The sequence below is a fragment of the Aythya ferina genome (assembly GCF_964211825.1).
Source record: "Aythya ferina genome assembly, chromosome: 1".
In the NCBI taxonomy this organism is placed as follows: domain Eukaryota; kingdom Metazoa; phylum Chordata; class Aves; order Anseriformes; family Anatidae; genus Aythya; species Aythya ferina.
In genome coordinates, this window is record NC_140296.1 from 9,132,039 (window position 1) to 9,158,555 (window position 26,517).

General features: G+C 37.1%; 1 protein-coding gene across 3 annotated transcripts in view; it reads right to left on the reverse strand.

The window, feature by feature from the left end:
* Positions 1-26,517, reverse strand: part of GRM5 (glutamate metabotropic receptor 5) — a 284,534-nt gene that overhangs the window by 141,106 nt on the left and 116,911 nt on the right. For all 3 annotated transcript variants that reach the window (XM_084533413.1, XM_084533412.1, XM_084533411.1), the window contains exon 2: positions 15,235-15,484. In XM_084533413.1, coding sequence (XP_084389539.1) covers positions 15,235-15,484 — 250 coding nt within the window. The remainder of the gene's footprint in view (positions 1-15,234; positions 15,485-26,517) is intronic.

Below are 26,517 nucleotides of genomic sequence, written 5' to 3' on the forward strand. Positions count from 1 at the left end.
TTCAAAGAAGCAGAGAGGAAGACATCCAGAGATTTCAAAAAGAATAAGATATTTTGTGGATGTTGGTAGGAAACGTCCCACATATAATGGACTACCATGGAAAAAAGTGCTTTGCAGAAATTACTTCTCTCCCTAAAATACTCATTGACAGAAGCTTAATTCATAAACATTACTTATTACTATGCCTCATGGTTTGGTACAGAAAAAGCTAGCAGTCCATACAAAATTAATTTCTCTCTGCGGTGAAAAAAAAATTAACAACCAAAGAAACCAAACCACAAAACCTAGACACAACCAAACCAACAAAATAAACAAATAAACAGCACCAAAAATTAACAAATAAATAGATATATATTGATATTGCTGACAGCTGCTATGTCTCATGTAAGAGTCCATTTAAACTAGAATAGTGATGAGAACTACATCCCAAATGTGATACAACCATAATGAAATGAATCATATCACAAGAAATGAAGGTAATTCCCACAGAACAGAACAAAACAAAAGAAGCAAACAAACAGACAAAGAAAAACTACCACATATATTAAGAAAAAATTCTCTAGCTGAATGTTTTTCTAGCTGAACTGTCATACTGAAATAATCTAATCTGTATAACTTTAGGGAGCTTTCTGAATACTGGTGGATTTTTTGTATTTTTATTTTTTGAAGTACTTTGAAAGAACACAGGTTATTGGAGCTGGGAACTTCTATAAAAGTTAATTTCTATACAAATGATTTTTTTTTTTCTAAATTGCATATTATCAAGGAAAATTGTTAATAAAGTTTCAACAATTTTCTGTGTAACAATTTCATGAGTGAATGCTAATCAGTACTTTTTTTTTCTTAAAAAAAAAAAAAAAAGTGATTTGTTTTGGACAATTCAGATGAAGTTTCCTAGTTCTTGACCACTGATACAGATTGTACAAACAAAATAGCCATGAGATACCTTGGATTGGTTTTATAAGGTTCATTTCCAAATAGAGCCATTCAAAGAATATCCTTGTGAGTAATCCAGAAGAGTCTGGAACAAACATTAAAAGGTCACTCACTTGCTTCTTTTATTGAGTACCCTTTTGCTCTAAACATGCGAAGTGTTAGAGACTGTGGATTCTGCTTTAAGAGCTGTGTGGGAGAGGGTTCACCATTAAAGATACTGCATATAAACAACATAAAGCAACTTTAGAAACTATTTTTGTGGTTTCGTGCATCCAGATTCAGTCTTTCTTTGAGAACTTCCAGCCATCTAACACATCAGAAATGCCAGGATGTGACATCCCTTGACAAAATCAGAATGGGGATGAAATCAAGGTACAAAATCAAATTTGTTTCTTGAAATTTCTCCCCTGACATGCACATATGGTAACTCATTCAAATCTTTGAAATTTATATTCCCCAGGTTAGTCCTGGCTAGGAATTCCCAAACCTGGAAGGATTTGGGGGCAGTCAAGTCCTTACAGTTGGTAGGGAAACTATTTGGTCTATATTTAGTTATTATTAAGCTACTAAACAGTAACTGATATTTAACTGGAAGCTCCTTTTCAAGGTAGAAGGCAGTAAACAATGCCAGAACCAGACACTGAATACTGAGGGAAGGTGTAGGAGCATGCAGGGATGTGAATTTGCTGTAGTGTTTCTGGAAAGAAGGATTCAAGGTAAAGAATGCTTCCTGATGTTCAGACAGAACCTCCTGTGTTCCAGTTTGTGCCCATTACCTCTTATCCTGTCACTGGGCACCACTGAACAGAGCCTGGCTCTGTCCTCTTTGCAACCTCCCTTCAGGTATTTAAGCATATTCATAAGTTCTCTCTAAGCCTCCTCTTCTTCAGGCTGAACAGTGTCAACTCTCTCAGCTTCTCCTCATGGAAGAGGTGTTCCAGTCCCTTAACCGTAATCTTGGTAGCCCTCCCTTGGACTCTTTCCAGTACATCCAGGTCTGTTATGTACTGGGGGAACCAGAACTGGTCACAGTACTCCAGATGCAGCCTCACCAATGCTGAGTAGAGAGGTGGGATCACCTCTCCTGACCTGCTGATGATATGCAGCAAAGAATACCATTAGCCTTCTTAGCATCAAGGGCACATTGCTGACTCATGTCCAAATTGGACTCCTAGGTCCTTTTTGGCAGAGCTGTTTTCCAGCTGGGTTGCCCCCAGCACGTCTTGGTGTTTGTCTTCCCAGGTGCAGGACTCTGTACTTCTCCTTGCTGAACTTTATGAGATTTTTTTTTAGCCCACCTCTACAGCCTGTCAAGGTCCCTCCGGATGGCTGCACAGATCTCTGGTGAGTCAGCCACTCCTCCCAGCTTCATGTCATTCACAAATTTACTGGATGAGTGCACCCTCAGTAAGTTCGCGGATGACACCAAGTTAGGTGCGTGTGTCGATCTGCTTGAGGGTAGGAAGGCTCTGCAGGAGGATCTGGATAGGCTGGACCAATGGGCTGAGGTCAACTGTATGAAGTTCCACAAGGCCAAGTGCCAGGTCTTGTACCTGGGGTGCAATAACCCCAAGCAGAGGTACAGGCTTGCAGATGAGTGGTTGGAAATCTGCCAGGCAGAGAAGGACATGGGAGTATTGGAGGATAGTCAACTGAATATGAGCCAACAGTGTGCTTTGGTGGCTAAGAAGGCCAACAGCATCCTGGCTTGTGTAAGAAGCAGTGTGGCCAGCAGGGCTAGGGAAGTGATTGTCCCCCTGTACTCGGCTCTGGTGAGGCTGCACCTCGAGTACTGTGTTCAGTTTTGGGCCCATCGCTACAAGAAGGACATGGAAGTGCTCGAACAAGTCCAGAGTATGTTGACAAAGCTGGTGAGGGGTCTGGAGAACAAGTCCTACGAGGAGCGGCTGAGGGAGCTGGGCTTGTTCAGCCTGGAGAAAAGAAGGCTCAGGGGTGACATTATTGCTCTTTATAAGTATCTTAAATGAGGCTGTAGTGAGGTGGGGGTTGGTCTGTTCTCCCACGTGCCTGGTGACAGGATGAGGGGGAATGGGTTGAAGTTGTGCCAGGGGAGTTTTAGGTTGGATGTTAGGAAGAACTTCTTCACTGAGAGGGTTGTGAGGCATTGGAATGGGCTGCCCAGGGAAGTGGTGGAGTCACCATCCCTGGAGGTCTTTAAAAGACATTTACATGTTGAACTTAGCGATATGGTTTAGTGGAGGACTTGTTAGTGTTAGATCAGAGGTTGGACTCAATGATCTTGAGGTCTCTTCCAACCTGGATGATTCTGTGATTCTGTGATTCTGTGAGGGTGCAGTCAACTCCATTGTCCAAATCATTAATGTAGGTGTTAAACAGGACTGGACTCAGTACTAACACCTGCAGTACTCCACTCTTTACTGGCCTACAACTAGGCTTTGCACCATTGACTGCTACCCTCTGGGCCTGTCTGTTCAGCCATTTTTCACTGACGCCCCACACTGTCTGCTCCTCCACAGAATCATAGAATGGTTTGAGTTGGAAAGACCTTAAAGACCTAATTCCAACCTCCCTACCATGGGCAGGACACCTCGTACTAGATCAGGTTCCCCTATTCTTCACTAGCTTCTCTATGAGGATATTATGGGGGATAATGGCAATGGCCTTACCAAAGTCTCAGGATGTTTCCCAGAGAAAGTTGTTTGACTCTTTCTGAGATGGGAGTTTTCTGACCCTTAAGTCATGCTTATCAAAGAAAAGGATTTATCTCTGTAATGGTATTACATCATAATTTCACTCTAATTCAAACAATTTTGTACCTGAACATTTTATAGCACTGATTGAGAGGAGCAATATTGATCTCACATATGGTCAGAGCTGAACTGGCCTGAGCTCACTTAAATCAATGGAAAGACACAGACATACACAGGGTGAATCAGGGTGAATCTGATCTTCGGTAAGGTGAGTTGTTTTCTTCTGTTGCCAGCGAAGGGAGTTTGGGGTGAATACATCCTGACATGCATTATGTGCTGAGAAATAGGGAAGACAACCCTTTACTGGCATTCCCCTTGATCCTACTACTCTATTAAAAGGCACACGGGCTTCCTGGGAAAACAGAGGTGCTGTTGATCTTCAGGTGGGTGGACAGATGTGAAGTACTTCTTCAGGTACAGGTTTGAAAGACACTTTCTCTTCAAAAAAGATAAGCTTCTCTCTTTGAGAAAATTAATGTTCAATATAGTCTGTTATAGGAAAGCCTTAGAAAAAATCAACTGTTGCCCAGCCTGAGATCATTTTCCTGATCCTGAGAGGATTCCCAAGAACTTCAGAAGACAGCATAGAAAAGTGGTGTTTTCACTGGTGAGTCAGAAACACCTTGACTGCATTCCCGTGGGTACAACTTTCTGCACTTCCCAACTGAATTATTGTAGCTGAACATTACAGGGAATCTGTGCTATCTGCTGCTGTTTGTTATTGCTGTTGTTCCCAAGGGTGCTTCTTTTAGCCCTATTGTTTTCGGTTGGGAAAGGGGAGTTAATGTCTTGTGGAGTATGAATCATTTAGTCTTCTGGCTACAAGAGCACAAACACAATGAAATAGAAAACTGCCATGGAGCTTGGGGCTGCCAGTAGCTGAAACTGGCACATTGAGTTCAATGTACTGTGGAATAACAGGGGGAGATTATTAGAAAACACTAATTACCTTTACCGAAGACCTTGTACTAGGAGATTCCCCATGACAAGGACTTATGGAGGAGCAAGAAGTAATTAGATTCCTGGCAGACCAAATGCTGCATAAGTAATTAAGCTATTTTCTTATTATTGCTACATAATATCAGTTATATATCTTATAGAATAAAAAAATAAACAAAAACAAACAAACAAAAAAAGATAAATCTTCCTAAAATTTTCAACTAAGAGATGACAGCTTCAGAAGCAGCTCTGTCTTAGATTTTTTTCTTTTGAAAAAAAAACAAAACAAAACAAAACACAAAAACAAGCAAGCAAACAAACAAACAAAAACACAGAGTATTCAGTAATATCCATCTACTTGGCATTTCAAGTAATTAGCTACTTACAAAAACAGATGAACTTCCTGCAGTTAGCCTTTTTGTTTCTGGACATTCACTTCTATACAGGAGTTTCTAGATGCTTATATAAATTTCTGTGGCCAGAGCAAGACATTAAACAACACTTTAAAGTATATTTCTTCTAGTTAATCCCCATCAAATCTCTGTTATCTGTACAGCTAACATTAAACCTTGTGGTTTATGGCAGTCATCCTCCTCTAGATATTGATGATAAAAGAATATATTAAATTATAATTTTTATTACGTTAGAAATGTTCAGTTAAAGTCAGGTTTTGGGTGGTTAGCCAAACTTTTTGTTACCCAGAAAAAATTTAATAAGCACATATTTGGCTATGAAAAGCAAATTGATTTATCCAAACCCAGAAATATTTGAACCCATGCAGAGTTTCAAACATGATTAAAAAAGAAAATTATTTGCTTTGTTTTAACTGCTAGAATAGAAGAAATAGCCTAAATTTTGGTTTCCACTGGTAGAATTATATTAAGAATTATATATATAAATATAAATATATAAATATATGTAAATATATATATATAAATATATATATATATATAAATATATATATTATATTAAGAACTATATTAAGAGTCATCTAAGTCAATCATGTCTAGAAAGCGTCGACACCGGAGATTAACATTGATTTGTGCATATCAACAGTTATAAACAACGAATGTTTAACAACGCACTAGTTAAAATGTATTAAATCAGTATGTTTTATAACTGCATTTTCCAAGATAGAGATGACTTTTTCATGATGATTCAGTTAGTCTCCACTTCATTCATTGGTACAACTCAACATGAATAAAGGTTGAAGGATACGTTCCCTGAGTAAGTATAGATTTTATGTTCTTTGCCTTCCTAGTTAAAATACTGTTTGTAAATCCATTCTGTTATTACATCATTTGTAATTAATAAGAAAAAGATCAATGTAGTTCAGCTTGGATCTCATTCCTTGAAATGGTACATGGCTCTTTTATCTGCTCTTCCTGAAAGCAGTATCTTCTTGCCAAGATTTACAATGTCTTTTCAAGGCTGTAGTGAACTGAATTCTACCAGAATGAGGTTTAGGGAGTTTTGGTATTTCATCCATGTTATCAGTTGCCTTCAGCCTTAACCTCTGGGGACACGGTGGCTTTACTAAAAAGTATAATTTCAGCCATAGTGAGGGGGAAATTCATTGCTGTGTGTGGTACTTTGTTGTTTTAATAGAGTGATAGAAAAATGAATTACACCACGAGTTTACAAATCAGAAGTTTTCATTACTTCTAGTAAGATTCTCCCATAATCATTCAGCAGTGTTAACGAGAGATTCCTCTGTATAAATCTCTGTTGCATGGATAACGTCGTAATGTTCAGGTCTTCGGGGTGTTCTAAATAACCTTAAATCATCTCAAATGTAGAGTTAGAGAAGGCCTTTCTACTTTTCTGATTCCCGCTTTACTCTTCCGACCAAAAAATGGGACATATGTAACAATAACTATGAAGCTGAAACAATTAAATGAATATGCTTCTGTCAATCCAGTACTTCTGTTCCTTTTTCTGCTATACTTTTCTTCTGTTTACCTACAGAAAGAATTTCTGGGTGACACAGAAACAAAGATTTGAACAGAATGGGTGGCAGATTCGCTGGGAGAACAGAATGTTCCTGGGCCATGTGATTTGGAAGAGACGTACTTCATCAGGAGGTGATACTATGGAGTCACCAACCACTGGGTCTTCCCCTCTCATAAACAACTTCTCTGTGGCCAGGCACATGCACATGTTTTGTGTGTGTGCAATGAATAACTGTTTCTGGGTGCAGATTCTGGGTTCATGTAGACACATCAGAAAAGAAAGAACGAAAGAATGAAAGAAAGCTTAAAAAATATTATAACTAAAGAAAATAGAGAAAAGTAATATAAAGGAAATCAATTTTAAAACCTAATCAATACCTCTCAACAAACTTCTACTTGTCGCAATGGTAATTTTAGAGGAGCAGAAACGCTTTTTTTATTTTTTATTTTTTTGATCAAATATGCACCACGCATTTAATGGAGAGCATTTTAAGCTCACTTCATTATCAGAAAATCTATAGCTGTTAAAAAGATCAGAAAATCTCAAGGACAATAATAGCTTTCATCATGTTCTGAATATCTTTAAATCTTTCCAGGAATGTATACTGGAACACATTTTTAGTGTTACTTTTAATGTTTTAAATAATTACTTACTATCAGATAACCTATGCCAAATGTTGAAATAACTACACTGGAATTTAACTTCTTTTCATCTCTTGATTTTCTGTTTTTGTGAAGAAAGCATCTCATTGTTTCTCAAGCTTAAACAGAACATGTTTCCATTGTTTCAAAATTATGTTTAATTTCTTATCTTGGGCTTGAAGGAGTCTTTTTCATCTCAAAATGGACTCACCTACTCACCTCAGAAAACTCACAATGAGCATTGCCCATCATTCCTATTTGAAGAGAACAGTCTTAAATGAATCATCCTTAGACTTTTCTCAGTCTGAGTTTTAATACGCTGTTGGCTACAGCAGAGCCTTAAAGTCATAGATAAAATCAGAAGCATACACTTATTGTGAGAGAGTGGAAGTGCACCCACAAATGGACACAATTTTCCAACAAAGCCAGTGACTCAGTTTCACACAAGCCTGCAAGAATAGGTCGGTTGGCAATGTAGAGTTCTCTGAGATCACATCATCATCTCTTTTTTTTTTTTTTCTTTTTTTTCAGCCTGAGGATGCCACCTCATGAATTTGTCCTTTTGTCCTTTAGCAATAAGAATAAACCTTTTTTACTACTTCAGAATTCTTTGCCTCTATTTCTCTGTTTCCCCTCATCTCATTTCAATTGAGACAATAGAAGTCTCATGTTATCCCAAAGTGTAAAACAGTTTAAAAAATTAAATTAGAGATTAGGAAGAGCGTAAAGAGCAGCTAAGCATGGGAAACAGTTGCTTGAAGAATCTGTGGGATTTTCATCTTTAAAAGATCGTAATTAGATCTATCTAAAGATGGAACAAGTATGAATTATATAGAATAATCTTGCACTGCAGAAGTGGAATGACACCCTGAGGGCCCAGACAGTGCCATTTCCTACAGTCTCATGGCACAACTCCACACAAGTGTACAGCTGCAAAAGCTATGTTCTCTTGCTTTTAAACACCAGTCTTAGATAAGAAATATCAGATCCTCCAGGAAATAAATCATTTAATTGGACATGCTTTTGCAATGTAATATTAGATTTGTCATGTCATAAGAAGGACATATTCACTACCAGTGCCAACCATTTCTTTGTTTTCTATTGGGCAAGACTGCCTACTGAGCTCACTGAAGTAGTCACACTTTATGGCACGTGTGAATAATCAAAATAACTTAGGGCCTTGTAGTCTGAAGGGCAACACAGGTGCATAGTAAAAGAGTCTCCACCCTCAGCTGCTCAAAGGTGAAAGAAGCCATAAAAGATAAATTTACTGAGGAAATCCAAGGACATAGAAATACAATGATATGTGCAAAACCACTAATAAGAATAGTGACAGTGCTAGGACTAAAACTTTTATCTCCAAGGTCTAAACTCTGTATTCATGACATACCCCTGTCTGAACTTCTATTTTACTCACAGCACTGCTTTGCACAAGGGCTTTCCTTACTAAGACACCACTTTTGATTTAGAAGATTCCTAAACTGCAGATTAGTCAAAGATTTTTAAATGCACTGGAAAAACTTTGCTCCATCCCAGATTGTTGTCACTTTTTGTTAGTCATTTGTCATTCACTACTTCCAGAAACAATAGATAGGTTTGGTGGACCTTTGATCTGACCTCATACAGCTACATTTATTGATCACATATATATTGTCTCCATTCAACCCTCAAGGCTTGACTTATGGAGTTCTTACTTTCATCTTCCATGATTCATAACATAGAAAGAAAATGATCCTCCTTTCAGTTATTATACAAACATCCTCGGACAGCCACTGTACTTCTTCCATCTGTTGCAGGATACACCTGGAGGCATCTATTGCTCATCATGAGGGCCACTGAACTACAGGACTGCCAGGTAGAGGAAAACCACAAAGCTTTCTTTCAAAGGAAAGTAATTCTTTAAACTCTAGTCTGAATTACCACTGATTAAGGACACAGTTTGAATAACTAAATAGAGAATTCTTTCACTTCTCTAGTGTGTTTTATTTTATTATTATTATTATTATTTTATATTTTTTTTTTCAACAGCTTTAGCAAAGCAAACCTTTGTTTCACTTTGGGTGGTAAGATTCTGACCTGATGTTGCTAATTACAGTGCATATGATTACTCAGTATAATGTAATAGCTGCTTTTCTGCACTACACATGGGTACCTGAATGAGAGAATTCAATGAGATAAATGAACAGGCAGCAGAGAGTTGCATCAGATGCAACAGTATTCAGGTGAGGCTGTAGCAGGTTCCCATCCATCGTGGGCTGAAAAAAAAAAAAAAGGAGGGGGGAGCAGATTCCTCAAAGGTTTGCATGATTGTGTGCTGAAAATATTTTTTTTACCCATTTAATTTATCCCTATGGAAGAGGTCTGAACACTTATACTTTGTTTAGCTTCTACATTTTCTGTCAAGGACTATACTGTTAGAATTATTCCAGACAGAAGAACTTTGGCAGATTTATTTTTTCCCCGAAGCAGCAGAAATAACCAAAAATAAATTTAGAGAATATTTCAGGCCAGCAAAATTTCATTTCTTCATTTATTTTACAATAACTACTCAATTTCTCAAGTTTGGACTTGTACAAACACAGAAAAAGGCATGTTAACTACAGCATTCACCCACACTACCCAGAGCACTTTCAGAAGGCAAATTATTACGTCCTCTGCAGTGAGGACGTAATAATTCTTCATCCAAGAGACACTTTTGCAAGTCTCACGAAAGATCTGTCTTTGAATTATTGAAGAGTTCATTTCCTTCAGATCATCTATCTTGCTTTAATTTTCCTTCAGCAATAGTATTCCTTTTTGGTTCCTAACCAAGTTTTCTTCATATATTGCTGAGTTTCCTATCAGTCAAATGACTTTTTGGACTTCCTGGAACTAATGGTCCTCCACATTTTATTCTCCCTCCTTATCCTCATCTCTACTACTAACCTTATTCTTAGCTCTTTTTCCTGCAAGATCTGTGAGCCTCAGAATCAATAACAATTTCCTCCAATCCACCTCTACAGGTATCTTGTATTAGCAGAGAAATGAGCTTCAAGAAACGATTTGCAAAGGTTAAAGCATACATGTGCTGTTCTAAGAACAGACACTGATTCCTAGTACAGTTTCCTAATACTTGATTCATCCTTTCTATAACTATGATAATTATCACTAAGCCTTTTGGAGACCCTCGAATTGCTTGTGATCATTGCTTGTGACACTCTTAGAACTGATGTCTTCCCTGTACCACCTTCAGCTGGATGGCTGAAAATCAGAATCAGTACTAGAGTCTAAGGAAATATTTATTTCCACCTCCACTAGATTATTTTTTTTATTATTTTTTTTCAGTGTGTGTTTAATTTTGTCACTTTAAAAAAAAAAAAAACAAAAAACAAAAAACAAAAAACAAAGTCCAGAACATATTAATTAACCTTTTTTTACTCATAAAAAAGGTAGTTAATAACAGTAAAACTGAGATGATACATATATTGGAACATGAAGCATATAGAAGACTCGGTAATTCCTTCTAGACCAATATGTTTGAAATGCCATTTGTAAGCTAAAAATGTTCAGCAAGATATTTTATCTATGTATGCCTCTACTTTCCCTTCTCTTTTCCATTCTCCTCTCCTTTAAGGCAGGAAAAGTCCTATTATAATCCATTTGGAACCACAAATGCTTTGCAAAACTTACTCTCTTGTTCTCTAGGTTTGTACAATAGCTACTTTTATTCAATAAAATAAAACAATTAAATAAATGAAATAATAAAACAAATAAATGAAATAATTAATAAACTGGGGACAGCTCTCTTGTCTGGAAGTAAAAGGCATGCAAACCCTGCATCCATGTATCTTAATACTGTTATAGACCAGAACACAGTGTGTGTGTCCCAACTGCCTGCTGGCAACCATCCCTGACAGTGCCATCACCAACACAATGCCTGAGACCCCTCACAAAAATGTTAATAGCCACAGGCTAAAATCATGCCAGCAAGAATAAATAAATAAATAAATATTTAATATCCAGAACTTCAGCCTATTCTCTGACTCCATTTTATTTAACGCAGGTATAGGCGATATGCATAATTTCAGTTGTGGCTAGTAGTTTCTATTATGTTATAAAAACACATGAATTGGCACTATAACTTTTAGTTATAAAAGTAGAGACATAAGAGACGTGGTAGAATACCTGTAGATTAAAAACATTAGATAAAATTATTACTGGAGAGATTTATCACAGAGGTTTTCTTCAAACATCAGAAACTAATAGTTAAGAGGAGCAGGATGAAGGTGTACTTACTACCTGAAACAAAACTTCAGCTGTTAAGGCCAACTGTTACAGAAAATGAAGAACAGATGAAAATCACATGCAACCAAATCATTTTTACCTCTACTATTAATACTCCGTATTCATTTCTGAAATATGTTCTAAAGTTATTCTGCTACATGAGTGTATTATTTCTTCTCTAGTGAATTTTATCTGTAAGTATATTTCCTGGCGTATGACTTGTGGATGACCAAAGCAATAAGCACAAATAGATGCAGCCTGGTGTCTGTATCTTGATTAAGTTGCATAATGGTTATGCTAAAATAACAATTTTTCCCACACTTGGAAGTCATCATGTTCACCTTTTCATTTGAGGTTAAGTCCAGTTCCTCAAGGTGCACAAGGTAAATATTTGCTGAGCTTTTAAAACATTTTCCATTAATCAAAATCTCTTGAACACTACAATCACTAATGACCTTCCATCTTTCATTTCTGTCTCAGGCAGGCAATGCAATTTCTGGAACTGTGTAGTACATCAAGAGTGGAGTGTTTATTGAAGGATATCTTTTGGCATCCTTCTATTCCCCTTGGGGTTCTACAGTGTGATTTATTTGATATGTGTGTTTCTTGACCACTCCGTTTTTTTGTTTGTCTGAGCATAAAAAAAGATGAGACCTTTTTGGGCCCCTCGCTATAAGAAGGACATCGAGGTGCTTGAGCGGGTGCAGAGAAGGGCGACGAAGCTGGTGAGGGGCCTGGAGAACAAGTCCTACGAGGAGCGGCTGAGGGAGCTGGGCTTGTTCAGCCTGGAGAAGAGGAGGCTCAGGGGCGACCTTATTGCTCTTTATAGGTACCTCAAGGGAGGCTGTAGCGAGGTGGGGGTTGGCCTGTTCTCCCACGTGCCTGGTGACAGGACGAGGGGGAATGGGCTTAAGTTGAGCCAGGGGAGTTTTAGGTTAGATGTTAGGAAGAACTTCTTTACTGAGAGGGTTGTGAGGCATTGGAACAGGCTGCCCAGGGAAGTGGTGGAGTCACCATCCCTGGAAGTCTTCAAAAGACATTTGGATGTAGAGCTTAGGGATATGGTTTAGTGGGGACTGCTAGCGTTAGGTCAGAGGTTGGACTCGATGATCTTGAGGTCTCTTCCAACCTAGAAATTCTGTGATTCTGTGATTCTGTGAGAGCAAGCTCAAAACAAATATTTTACAAAAAACAGTAAGGGGAATTGGAAAGTTTGATATCTTGTGATTTCCCATAGAACCACTGCATGGCTTTGGAAATTTAATTATTTTTGTGCACTTAAAATTTAAATCAAATAACTCTCCACAGAAGGGAGAAGCAACATGCATTTCTGTAGGTAGAGTAACATAAGTATCCATTAGTAGATGAAGCTTTCCTTGTGAACGCATTGCATTTCAGCAACAGGAACTCTCTGTTCTGGTTGGAGCATCTATTTACAACCTTCTCAGTTTAATTTGGTAGCCCAGATCAAACCCAAGATCAGAGCACAAATGAAAGTGCAAATCCTATCCAAGTCCATTTTCCAGTGTAGCTTCACATGAGACATTAGTTGCATGAGCTTTCTTTTATTTCAGATGTAGGATTTTCCCCTTTAAATGGTCTGGTATATCTGTTCATTTGAAACTTCTGCTATTCTGTTTGTAAAATCTGGATTCATTCTGGTGTCATATCCATCCTAGGTTAGTGCCTTAAGATTTTCTCCACAGAGACAACAAATGAGCCTAGCTCTGGACCAACAGTCACATGTTCATAACCAAAAGAGCCCAACAGATGAAATCAAAATAGTCTTCAACACATTGGGATTCTGGAAAATGGAGCTTTAACTCCCTACAGGAACTCAGTACATCAATGGACAGCAAAGATATTATTGTCTCACATCCCATCTATCTCAAGAAGTTTTCCTGCAAGCTTTTAGTTATATACTGAATAACAAATTTCTTATAGTTAGTCATGACATTTCCCATTGCAGCTAGAAACAGATATTTTAAACTGAGAAAATTAAAAGCCAGTTCTCTCTGGACTTTGTTTTATTGAAGAGCTAAGACTTTCCAATTGTCAGTTCTGAAGTCCTTGCACATAAAAGGATCTCTGAAAGCTAATTTTAGCACTGTTGTAAATAAGCAAAACCTATACAAAATTAAATATGTTTTGGCATCTGCAGGAGCTAAGGGCCACCATAGCTTTTGAAAGCAATGCTTACATACTTAATTTGTTTGATGTGACAGTGAAATGACAACTTCTTTTGTTTAGGATAAAGGAAGACAACAAGGGTCATATGGCACCAGTTCTAGACGAAGATAGTGCAGGTGGTTTTTGCTACACTTCACTCTAAGTAACTAGCAAGTAGGGTTTCCACCTAAGTCAGTTTTCAAGACACTCTTTGTACAAGCCCTTTTCTTGAACATGATTCCTCTGAGCTACTTTAAATGTCCACATTAAAAGTAATGGACCTAAGAGGGTCTTATTTATTTTATTTTATTTATTTATTTTTTATTTTGCATTAACTACAGTGGTGACTAGTTCACATGCAAATTGTAGACATATAAATACGTTTAGGTGAATATCATCCTAAGGACAGTAGTCCCTTTGGATGTCAGAAAAGAATTAAGATGACCCATAGAAGAAACTACAGAAAAAATGTATTTGAAACCATAAGACAGAGAAATATGTAAGTAATGTATCTCAAATTACAAAATAAATAAATAAATAAATAGGTTGGTGCTAAAAAGCAAGAATAGAGGTAGAAATCCCTGTTGTTGCTTTCCCCTTTGCGTAGTATGGAAGGATAGGTGTGTGCAACAGGTAGTCAGTGAATAGAGGCTGCTGTCCTACCTATGGGACAATCTTAGCAGACCAGCTTTCAAGGCAGTTGGGCAGAGCCACATTCCTTACATGTTGCCCTGACTGTCTCTCCAAGACAGCTGGTTTCACTGTCACTGTTTTATTCCTGTTCCTGTACTGTTCATTCCTGGGATGATATCAGGTCATCTTTCTAATAATGCACCAGAAAGGCAGCAGGCCACATTATCTGACTCCTGGAATGCTCCATTTTGTGGTCAAGACACCATTTTTCTTATTTTATCTAAGGTCCACCAGTTGATTCAGAATATGGGGTAAATAAAAAGGTCCCAGAAGGTGTGCATTTATGTCTTTTACTTTCCTGCCTACTAACCCAGGGACCTTTTCTGTTGGGTGAACATATCTGAGAGAGCTTTCCTTTCCCCCCTTGGTGGTTAGGGAAAGAAAAGCTGCTATCATTGACCCCCATGTAAGGGAAAGTATTACCTACTTTTTGCCTTTAGCACAGTAGGAACAAGTAAATACATCAGCTGAAGAAAGGGAAGAAAAGGTGGTGGTTAACAACCTTCATTTTGGAGACATTTCACATCTACCCAGAAGGCACATCAGCAATTCTTAACACGATGTTACATGAACAAGGCTTACCTTCAGGCTGTATATGTACATTATGCATTTTAAACTTCTGTAAATGCAATGGATGATCCAAATCAAATGTTTGTTTGTCAGCTTTCCCTCACACAATGCTGTTAATAGGTCTGGCCAATATTGTGTTTGCATGACATGTCATGAGAATGATATATGTCTTTGTATAATATGTACCACTATGACATGGCTTACGTTACTTTCTATCTTTTAGATATGCACATCTCTAGGAGAGACCATGAATGTGGGCTTTACATATGCTTGACTGGACTGTCTTTTATTTTGCCCTACTCTGAAAAGACTGGCTATAATTGCCTAGTATTACTCACCTGCCCAGCAGCAAAAATTCTCCAGCAAGTCCCAGGCGCCTCATAGCCATTAAGAGCCCTCTCACAGTCATGCCTTCACAGAAGCAGGCAACCACTCTTGCCTTGGGCAGGTGGCTCCGGAGCTTTCGCAGCAACTTGTCAAAGCTCTGTTCACCAGCATTGCTATAGATCTTGTAGGAATGTGCAATGCAGATCCCTTCCTTAGCTGCCATATCTTTGAAAGCTTCCATTCCACTTTCACCATAGTTTCCTAAATGCAAACAGAGAAACATATGTATGTATTAAAATCTACAGAAGCTTTTTTTTTTTTGCTTTGGAAACAGCAAATACTTTAGAAAGTACATAACATATCTGTACAGAGAACAGTGAAGCCATCTTAAAAACAAACAAACAAAAAAACACTTTAATTTATTCATCTATTTTTCAAGTCAAGATCAACAAACTTTCCTAGAAACCTCACTTCAGTTTAGCAGCCTGCTTCTATGTTAAAACCAAAGTCTGTAAAGTACCTGAATACCTGTGATAATCTGTTCAAAAATGTCTATAGCAAAATCTGTATAAATTGCATGTTGCCTTCTGATTCTCTTAAGTTGACCGAATGTGGTCAGTTGCTCTGAGGTTTACTTAAAAACAAACAAACAAAAAAAAACAAACAACACAAAGACAACAACAACAAAAACCACAACAACATTAAAAAAAAATAATAATAAATCTTTAGGATATATTATTTGGTGTAATATTTTGACTATAAACAAAAACAAAACAATTGCTAATAACAACATGACTGTTCATAGTGTAATCTGAACAACAACAACATTTAATTTACATTGAAAGGTAATAGCTATTCTGTGAAGAAAGTTTTACTGATGACTCAAGAGAATGAGAGGCAAAATTGAGGACTAACATGACAGAGATCACAGGATTACAGATGAACTAAATGTACATTTTTATTTATTTACTTTTCAATTAAATGTCAACAAAACCAACAGGAAATTCTTCATATTTTCTTTCAAGACATTCTCCTGTATGATAAGCTGGTAATAATGGTAATAAATACCAGGAGATAGATATGTCTGTTGTTTTTTATTCTATCTCACCACAGAAAATTTTTTCATTTGAAATTGTAGAATAGTCATAGTGCTTAAACAGGGGGTGTAGTGTTCCCACTGACAATCATACTAACCAGGACTGTCTTTCTGGTTCCTTGTTCTCCTACATCTACCTTTCTAAATCTGTTTCTTGTCTAATTTAAATCAGAAGGATTTTGAGGAAGGAACTCTCTCTTCTCCAAAATATTGCCTTAACTTCCAAGTAATATTCCACAGAAACACAGTCAACAAATGAATAAGACCAAGAGTGTTAAAGTAACAGATTTGCAAGGAACTGTTGATCCTTCACTCGCTTCTGTTGGTTTGCAAATATTAAAATCTGTAACAACAAAAAGATTTCTTTGCCAACTGTGTTATGAGTATATAAGAGTATTGATAGTGAAAAAATATGCGAAGTACTTAGAATCAGATTACAGAATTTGGGCTGTCTCTGCCCTCATTTGTTCTTGTGACTTTGGACATTGGAGCCACGAAGCACTCAGCCTGCCTACCTAAGAAATCACCCCTATTTCTCTACTGCCAAAGTTTACAGGCTGCATTAGCTTCCAGACTGTACCTGAACATGAAAGACACAGTCTCCAGTTTAAAGATCTTAGCATCTGAATAGCCAAAAGAGACAGAGTATCAGAAAGGAAGTATCACTACCTTCATTTCATATTAGAAATTAATCAATGCGAGTTTGAAATTTTGAAATGGTACCCCCAACCAGAATGGCAACTTGAATGCATGTCTCCTTATCTAATGTGCACCAACTTTTATTTTTCTCCCTGCTGTGTCTGATGAAGAATCCATTACTATGCAGATTGTGCCTGAGCAAAATGTCATAGAAGTTTTAAACTTAGTGCTTCCTGGGAGCTGATGTTCTTCCCCATGTGTCATACTTATAGGGCAAACATTTCCTGTGATAGATCATCAAGTGATTGCCATGAGATGCTGAAAGAGTTTGGCTACAAGTCAAAAACATGGTGCTTAATGAAAGACTTATTATAACCCCAGAACTCAGTCTGATGGAAAAATGGGGGTCAGTCAGATAAAACTTCCACCAGGCCTTGAGGCCATCTAAAGTAAAATCAGGCAGTTTGGCAAGAAATACATTTCTTTGTTTAAAGTCAGTCTCTTTTTTGTCAGTCTGGATCAAAGAAGAAAAAAAAAAGAGGAGAAAAAAAAAAAAAAAAAGGAAAAAAGTCAGTCATATCAAGTTTTACCGTAGAACTTGGAAGTGAAAAAAATATATATATCTACAGTGTACCTCAAAGAAATTGAAATTCTGAAGATTTCATTTTCTGTGAAGAAACTGTCAATAGAAAATTCCTGGTTAAGTCTAATTGACTTACAGAACTAGATCTCTTCAGTGTTCCAGACATTTAATTCTTTGTTTGAGAGTGTTATAAAAGCACAAAAGTATTGTCCCGAGGCTTGCTATAAAGCTGAGGCTTACTATAAAGCTGAGAACAGGCTTAATTACAGTCCTGAAAAAGTAGTAGGTCTTTCAACGAACACAAAGTGCTTTAACTCTTTTCCAATCAAGTAAAGGTTTCTCCAGTTATTGTCTCATCATGTATCGAGACAGGGTGGTTTTGTGAAAATGTGCAAAAAGAAATGACTCACCAAAAATGAGAAGAAATGTACTAAACTACCAAGGGCACTTAACAAAGAGTTACATCCTTAACATTTGGAAAAGAAAAAATCTGAACGTGACAAAGTTCTCTAGCTGGGAAAACTATGTCTGCATAACATGAGCTCAGGGGAGAGTTGATGAAAACAGAAAGCAGCTATGCTTCAAGATGCTCGTACAAATACACCAGTGGAGACCTTGTCATGATAGTTACTGACTAAACTCTACTTAATTAATTATTCATAGTGAATTCCCCTGTTGTGCAAGAGGTATGATGAGGTATGTATATTTAACTTGAGCCATACTATGGGGATAATGAACAATCCTTGATGGAAAATTTCCTCCTTTTCTGCTAAATTTATTTGCAAAACACATTAGGATGAATTTCCATTGAGCAATCTTTTTGTAGAAAACCTGTATGTGCATGAAGGCATATATGTAGCACAGGGAGTGGGAATCTGAGGAAGTTTCATTATCTCATTTCTTTGAAGATGAGATCTGAGGTTCACAGCATAAGTACATTTTCACTCTTTCTGTATGGAATTATTTTATTCATGAACTGTGGAATTCCCATAATAGAAAATTGTCACATTGCCAAAATTGGCTTCCACATTGGAACTTCCACTGACAGGGAAGTTCCCAGTCTTCAGACATTTCTGTGACTCAAAGAGAAAGATACAGTGACTTTGGGTTTGCACACAGGGGTAGTCAAAGCAAGGATTTGTACTCTGAGAAGAATATTTTAGTTCCACTTCCAAGTGAAAATTAATTCAGAAACCCTGTGCTGGAACCAGTGTAATATCTTCTGCAAGTCCTCTGTGACAAAAGCTGCTTACATTCTGGCAATCTAACCATGTAGCTATTCTGTTTCTACTTCTAAATTTAATGAAAGTTCCTAAGGAAAAGAAGGGAGGGATTGTTTTATTTTTATTTGGCTAGTTCCAGTTCAGCAGAAGAAAATCGACAAACAACACAAGCTGGAAGTGAAATATGGTCAATTTATCCTCAGTTCCTCCTGCCCCACCAAGCTCCATCTCCATTTCAGTGTTTGGGAAGTTGCATCTCTATTGTGACTTGTTCTGCTGGAAGAGGTGGTGCATTTTTTTACTGGATGTTCACCTCCTCTTGAAAGTTTGTCTGTTGGTGGCATAACCAGAGTTGCTGACTGTTGAAATATGCTTTGTACTTGTGGCTGTCTGGGTTCTTTCAAAATACAAGCCTGAATCCTGCAAGTTGCCTACCTGAATGTTTGACCCTAATCCCAGTTCAGAAGCTGCACCCATTTGTCTCTGCATGTTTAAAACAAACAAGCAAACAGAAATCCATATTGATTATGTCATCATCTGTAATGCTTATCCTTGCTTCAGGGTTGGAACTTTGTTCCAAACTCATTCATATGCATGCCCACCTACAGTTTAACTACAGCAATCTGTTAGTTCCACTTCCAATCAATCTGTTCTAAAAACTATTAAGAAGCTTAAAAAGAACAGATTGTGCTTTTTTTCCAGATGAGGCTTAATATAGCACACCACATAATAATACTTCAATCTGATAGAAAAGGGTCAGGCAAACTGCAGGTTGCTCTTGCTGCTCCTCCTGCCCAGCTATTGAGCCAGTTAAACTACCTGATGAGAAACCATTACACAGCAAACAGCAAGGTTTTTAAACTAAAGATAATAAACAAAGTACATTGACGTGTTTTATAACACTAAGTTACTGATATGAGATTAAAACATCCCTACAGCCAAATGGAATAATGAACTACATTTTCTCCTGCCCAGGGATTTTTGGGTTGTCACACACTTATTTGGAGTAGAGGAAGGCTTGTTTGTTTGTTTGTTTGCTTTGCTTGTAATCATTGTGTACATGTAATCATTGTGAACATGTGTATTGCTATCGTATCTTTATTTATTTATTTACAGTGAACATGGATGAGAACCAGCCTTTATGATATGTATAGGATGTACAATTGCTTCAGGAAGCACACAGAAAAAAAAAAAAAAATCAAATAAAAAAAATCAGAAAGTAACAGAAGAGGAGGCTCAAGTAAAATTAAAGAAATGCATTATACCATTAATTTAGATTGTAATAACCTTACCTATCTCAGAACATATTTGTTTAAACAGAAATGCTACTATTATTTTTATAGACAGAAAAGAACAAAACACAAAGTAATATTCTATGTTGTATCTGAGCCACAGAAAAGAAACCAAGTCAAGTTAAAATTCTCAGTAGATATCTTGCAAGCAATATGAGGATATAGAGCTTCATTTTTTGCTAGCTTTTATTGGTATCAACTGGATGAACTTTGCCAGAAATACCTAAAAAAATCTAAGTAGGTATAATTCTGAAAATGTGCGTGGGAGTAATTGAAGGTATTTATGAAAGGCAATGTGTTGGCTGATTATCAAGATGACCTTCCTTCAAGCCAAGGAATGGATAGAAGTGTTACCCAAATGGAGATGCTAGAAGACTGAATGTTATACCTAAAATTAATCATCATAGAACACCAACACCTATCTACTACTACTTTTATCTAGTAGATATTGTCTACATTTAACTGTTGTGAATATATGAGCCTTCTAAACTTTTGTCACTTATAAAGGCATAATACCAAATCTCTTGAGCAACTACAGCAATCACATTCCTTTGATAAGCATGATGAAAGGCACCCTTATGTCTAGAGGAGCGGGAACTGAATTATTTGTTTAATAGGAAGCACATGATTTAATTGTAATGTGTACAAACCAAATGAAATCAAATCAAATGTCTGAAATTCTGAAGTTGTCCATGTATGTTAACGGAAAAAAATATGACCCACTGTATGGTGTTTTTAAAATAGGATTATTTTTTTTAATGGGAATTTCAGTTTCTATTTTAAGTATCTATGTGTAAAACAAAACAAAACAAAATTTAAAACATTTTGATAACAGCCCATTAAAACATCTTAAAGGAGGATATTTCCTCAAAATATATTCCACTTAGCTATCTCCAACCAGTTTTCTTAATAATCACTCTGAGAGTGGACAGTTGTAATGCAAGTAGCCAAATGCTGCAAGCAAGTCACACTATGCTTTCATAACATGATACCAGCTTGTGCCTCTAGTGCTATATTTCACTTGGAGCCACATGTTGAAGAATCATTATGAAGTTTCTGCATAGGACCACTACAGAACTGTTGCACAGCACAGGATGCACACAAGTGGAAGACTTCTTGATGAAAATTTATGCTGGTATATAGTATTAGTTTTCATTGATGAGAGGAGTTGTCTTCTGAGGTTATGGTCTTTGTCAGGAGGTGTGAAGAAGGTTTATCATGCAAAATCAAGCAATCATGTCAATGGAAGGTTTCTGCAAAGACATGACTACACAAGCAGAGCAACCAGCTAATGTTGACTGGCCTTGAAGAGGTATCAGAGAACTAGAAAACAAAGAAGTGACATAGGGCAAAAATTCCCTCAGTGATTAATTGAACAAAAACAAAACCAAAAAACACTATTCTGTCATTAATCTTGCTGTAACTGTCTTCCTTAAGCACAGACAATTGCAAAGTGATTTGGAGTGTATGATCTAACTGCTAAGGCATTAGAAGGGACATGAAAAAAACAAGCTCTGTCCTTAGCTACCCATATGATCACAGAGAACTAATACAACAATTTATTTGGATGGTCATCTTTTATATTCAAACTGATATCTTTTTGGACAGGTTGTCTATTACTTAATGTTTATAAACTCAGAAAAAGAAGAGTAGCCTGTACAGCTGGTAGCTTGGTAGATGAAGATATAATTCAAGTGTTGTAAATATAAAGAAGCATTAGTTACCATGACATCATACTGCCTATAAACGTAATTTCCTTTTCTGTGAATGATTCTGAAATTTTTATACTTTTACATATGGGGACAATAAATGTTTTCATAATCTTAAAAATATTGGACAACAAAAAATCCCTGCTTCTAATCCTCTTAAGATTCAATTCAGTCTGATTGAAGTAATTTGTTTAAATGATCTCATAATATTTAACTTAGGTATTGACCATTTTATCATTTTACTATAAACTTCCTTTCACTCTCTATAACATAACATAAAATATATGCATTCTCAGTTAAGAAAAGGGCTTATTTTTATTTCAAATATCACTAACTGAAATATTTTGATGTTTAAAAATAAATTCAATTCAAATGTTTAAAGAAATTAATGGACACTGTAAGTTTTGTTAGTTTTAGCTGTTAGGTATTTTCTGACTGGAAATTTTCATTGAAAGCTTTTTTAACCAATTAGTGAACAATACAATATACAGAAAACATAATCATACTGAATTAAATTAAATATATCTGTTTATTACTTCCTCTTCTAAGAGAGCAGAGAAAAATCAGTTTGATACCAAAGTTTTTCTCTTCTTTCTCATCTTCTTTTGCCTATACATTTTGGCTATATATAATATATTAATGCCTCAAGGAAATTATGTATGACCTGCTTCCACAGTTTGATGCAGCTCACTTCTATTTATTTTTAAATTATCACTTCATAACTTTAAAAGAAAGGATTATTTTAAATGCCTCTGTTAACTGAATAGAATGGACAGTCTGGAACAATCTTTCATGTTCAGACTGAATACTTCAGACTAAAGACTTTTCCTTAGTCAGAGTACCTTTGATCCACCCTGCTAACTGATACACCTGCAGCTTTGTGGCCTTGTCCACTGAAGGTTGTTGTAAGTCCACTGTGATACTAATGTCTGATAAAGAAATTTAGGCTTGACAGCTTTTGTAGAAGTGCGTTGTTGCCATCTCTGACTACTCTCTTTTTTTCAGACAAAAGAGATTAATTATGTGCTTTGTTTGTGAAAAAGCTCTTTCTATCCACCTGAGTTTAAAACATTTCCCATAGATATTTCCTGTATCATTTTATCATTTCAATTCAAAATGAAATCATTAATGAAAGCACAGTTTGTAGTGGACTCCAGGGATATGGTGTTTTTTCTTTCATTTGCAGTATTGCTTTAGGGTTACACTATTCATTTTTTATTTGGTTTTCAGATGGAAATGAAGACATGAGAGACCTATGGTATTAGACTGGAAGTTGCTCCTTTCAGGAGGTAAATATTATGTCAGAAAAGACAGGGAGAGCTTTGGTGTATAATCCTGCATCCTTCATTGTGGGCATAGTGAATTCTCAAGGAATGCACCTAGCTGGGATTCTGATATTTGGACCTATACACAGTTCAGGCTTAGGCAGTTAACTATTACGTTCCTCAAAAGAGTTGGCCCTTTATACAAGTGAACAACATCCCACTTACTTAAGTTCACAACTTGGAGCATACCATCACTTAATATCAGTTATTTGTCTATGGTTTGTAACAGGTCTTTTCTGAAATACATTAAATGCTATATTCTGCTGCTGCAGTATATGAGAACTACTAGAAGTCACCCAGCAAAGAGAAGCATAACTCAGGGATTAGATAGACTTTGAAGACCTTCAGTAATGTCTTTTGTATGTTTAAGTGCCCCCTTTTCTGTCCTATCTTCTCATACTCATTCTCAATGGAGGTAAACACATATTCTTATCAGTGGTGCTGTGAGAAACTCATATAACTACAGTAATCACAGAATCACAGAATCACAGAATCACAGAATTTCTAGGTTGGAAGAGACCTCAAGGTCATCGAGTCCAACCTCCAACCTAACGCTAACAGCCCTCCACTAAACCATATCCCTAAGCTCTACATCTAAACATCTTTTGAAGACTTCCAGGGATGGTGACTCCACCACTTCCCTGGGCAGCCTGTTCCAATGCCTCACAACCCTTTCTGTAAAGAAGTTCTTCCTAACATCTAACCTAAAACTCCCCTGGCTCAACTTAAGCCCATTCCCCCTCGTCCTGTCACCAGGCACGTGGGAGAACAGGCCAACCCCCACCTCGCTACAGCCTCCCTTGAGGTACCTAAAAAGAGCGATAAGGTCACCCCTGAGCCTCCTCTTCTCCAGGCTGAACAAGCCCAGCTCCCTCAGCTGCTCCTCGTAGGACTTGTTCTCCAGGCCCCTCACCAGCTTCGTCGCCCTTCTCTGCACCCGCTCAAGCACCTCCATGTCCTTCTTGTAGCGAGGGGCCCAAAACTGAACACAGTACTCGAGGTGCGGCCTCACCAGAGCTGAGTACATGTGTAATAAGTGTCACATATTTACATGAAATAGACTGAATGAAACCTGATGATTTTCTCTCATTGTTGTGGTTTAACCTGGCAGGCAGCAAAGTACCACGCAGCCCTTTGCTCACTCCCTGCTCAGTGGGTTGGAGGAGAAGATCAGAAAAAGGTAAAACTCATGGACTGAGATAAAGAGTTTAATAGGGAATAAAAGGAACATACAATAACAATAATATTATTATCAATAATTACTTATTATAATATAGTAATATCAATAATTGTTCCTAATAATAAAGACTGTGCAAAACAAATTATGCATAATGCAATTGCTCTCCACCTGCTGACCACTGCCCAGCCAGTCCTGGAGTAGCAGCTGTACCCCAGGCCAACTCTCCCCAGTTTATTTTTCAACATGACACCACAGGGTATTGGATATCCATTTGGTCAGTCTGGGTCAGCTCCTGGAGGTGTTCTCTCCCAGCTCCTTGTGCACCCCCAGGCACCTCTCAGGCAGGACAGCATGAGAAGCTGAAAAGTCCTTATCTCTGTGTAAGCTCTATGATCCTATGATTCTATGATGATTCTGTGATTCTAGGATTCTATGATTCTCTTTAACCTCAATGCCTATGTTGGTGTCAGTGATGGAGCAAAGTGGAACTGATCCTATAATCTATTTGACTATTGCATTGTGAGTTTTAACATTTGCAGAATAAGCATTAGCACTTGGCATATCAGACTAATGAATGTTCAGAGCATTCAGGAAGATCAGTCTTTGCTTATTTGGCTATATTTCCCTACCAAGTACCCTTTAGTTGGCATGATTTCAAGGATGTCATTGACACGAAAGGAAAAGTTCTTTGGGCACTACTGTTATATACTGCCATTGTCTGCTTAGGTGCTGGAGGGAAAACTATTACCAAAATGTTTACAGGCAACAGTTGTCCAAAGGAAATTAATGTATATATAAATATATATATATGTATATATACACAGTTATCAGTTATTCTGGAATGCTAGGGTTTCCTGGAAGGAGACAAAATAGAAGACTTTTGACCAAAAAATGAATGGTGAAATGATCAGAGGCCTTGAAACTTTTTTTGACTGTGAGATGCTCAACTGCAGATAAAATAATGGTCTCATCTGATTTGTTAAATATTGTCATCTGTCATGTTTAGCTTCTTCATTAATGATCTGAAAAGGGAGTAAACAATGTTAATGAAAGTTGTAAATGATATTGAACACTGGCAATGCCACTCAGGATACAGAAATATTACAAAGGTTTCTAAAGATACTTGGCTAGATATTTGGGAAAAGAAAGAGGTTCTCAGCATACTTAGTGTCCTGGTTTTGGCTAGGATAGGGTTAATTTTCTTCCTAGTAGGTGGTAGGGTACTGTGTTTGGAATTTAGGTTGAGAATAATGTTGATACCATGCTGATGTTTTAACAGTTGCAGAGCAGTGCTTACACTAAGCCAAGGACTTTTCAGCTTCTCGCTTTGTCCTGCCAGCAGGCAGACTGGGGGTGCAGCAGGAGCTGGGAGGGGACAGAATCAGAACAGTTGAGCCCAATTGGCTAAAGGGGTATTCCATACTATCTGATGTTATGCTGAAAGATTAATATGGGGGGCTGATCGGGGAAAGTCTGGGCATCAGTCAGCGAGTGGTGAGAAATTGCATTGTGCATCACTTGTTTTGTACAGAGTATTATTAATAGTACTTTTATCATCATCATTATTATTTTCCTTTCTTTTCCATCCTAATAAACTGTCTTTATCTCAACCCACAGGCTTTAATTTTTTTCTGATTCTGTCCTCCATCCCAGAGAGGGAGGAGCAAGCAAACAGCTCTGTGGTGCTTAGCTGCTGGCTGGGTTAAACCACAACACTTAGGCTAAAAAATATTCTGTAAGGGGTGGAAGGATGGTAACAACAATGAAATAGAGAAAGCAGAAAGAAAAAAAGGCAATTTTGGAATGAGATATGAAAAAGTAAACATACAAAAGGCATGTTTCTGAATTTTTTCTTGCTTTTTAATTGCTAGCTTAGACTTTGGGAAATATATATATATATATATATATATATATATATATATATGTCATCCTAAACTGCTTGCAAGAAACTTTGTTATTCTGAATGTTTTTATGATGGGGAAAAAATAACTAATTATTCTCTTGCATTCTCTTGTAGAATCCTTACAAAAGTGTTGAAAATACAGTTTCAGTTTCCTCTGACAACAGAGTGTGAACCTGAATCTTCCTCTGTAGGTGGTCTATTTACCATGTCAAAATACAATATGGGAAGTTCTCTTAAACATTCTTGGCTGTGGTTGCCCATTTTTTAAAATTTATACTTTGTTTTGATTCTCCCCATAGCTGATCAGCAATGCTGAATTTTGTGATCCAGTAATCACTCCAGAA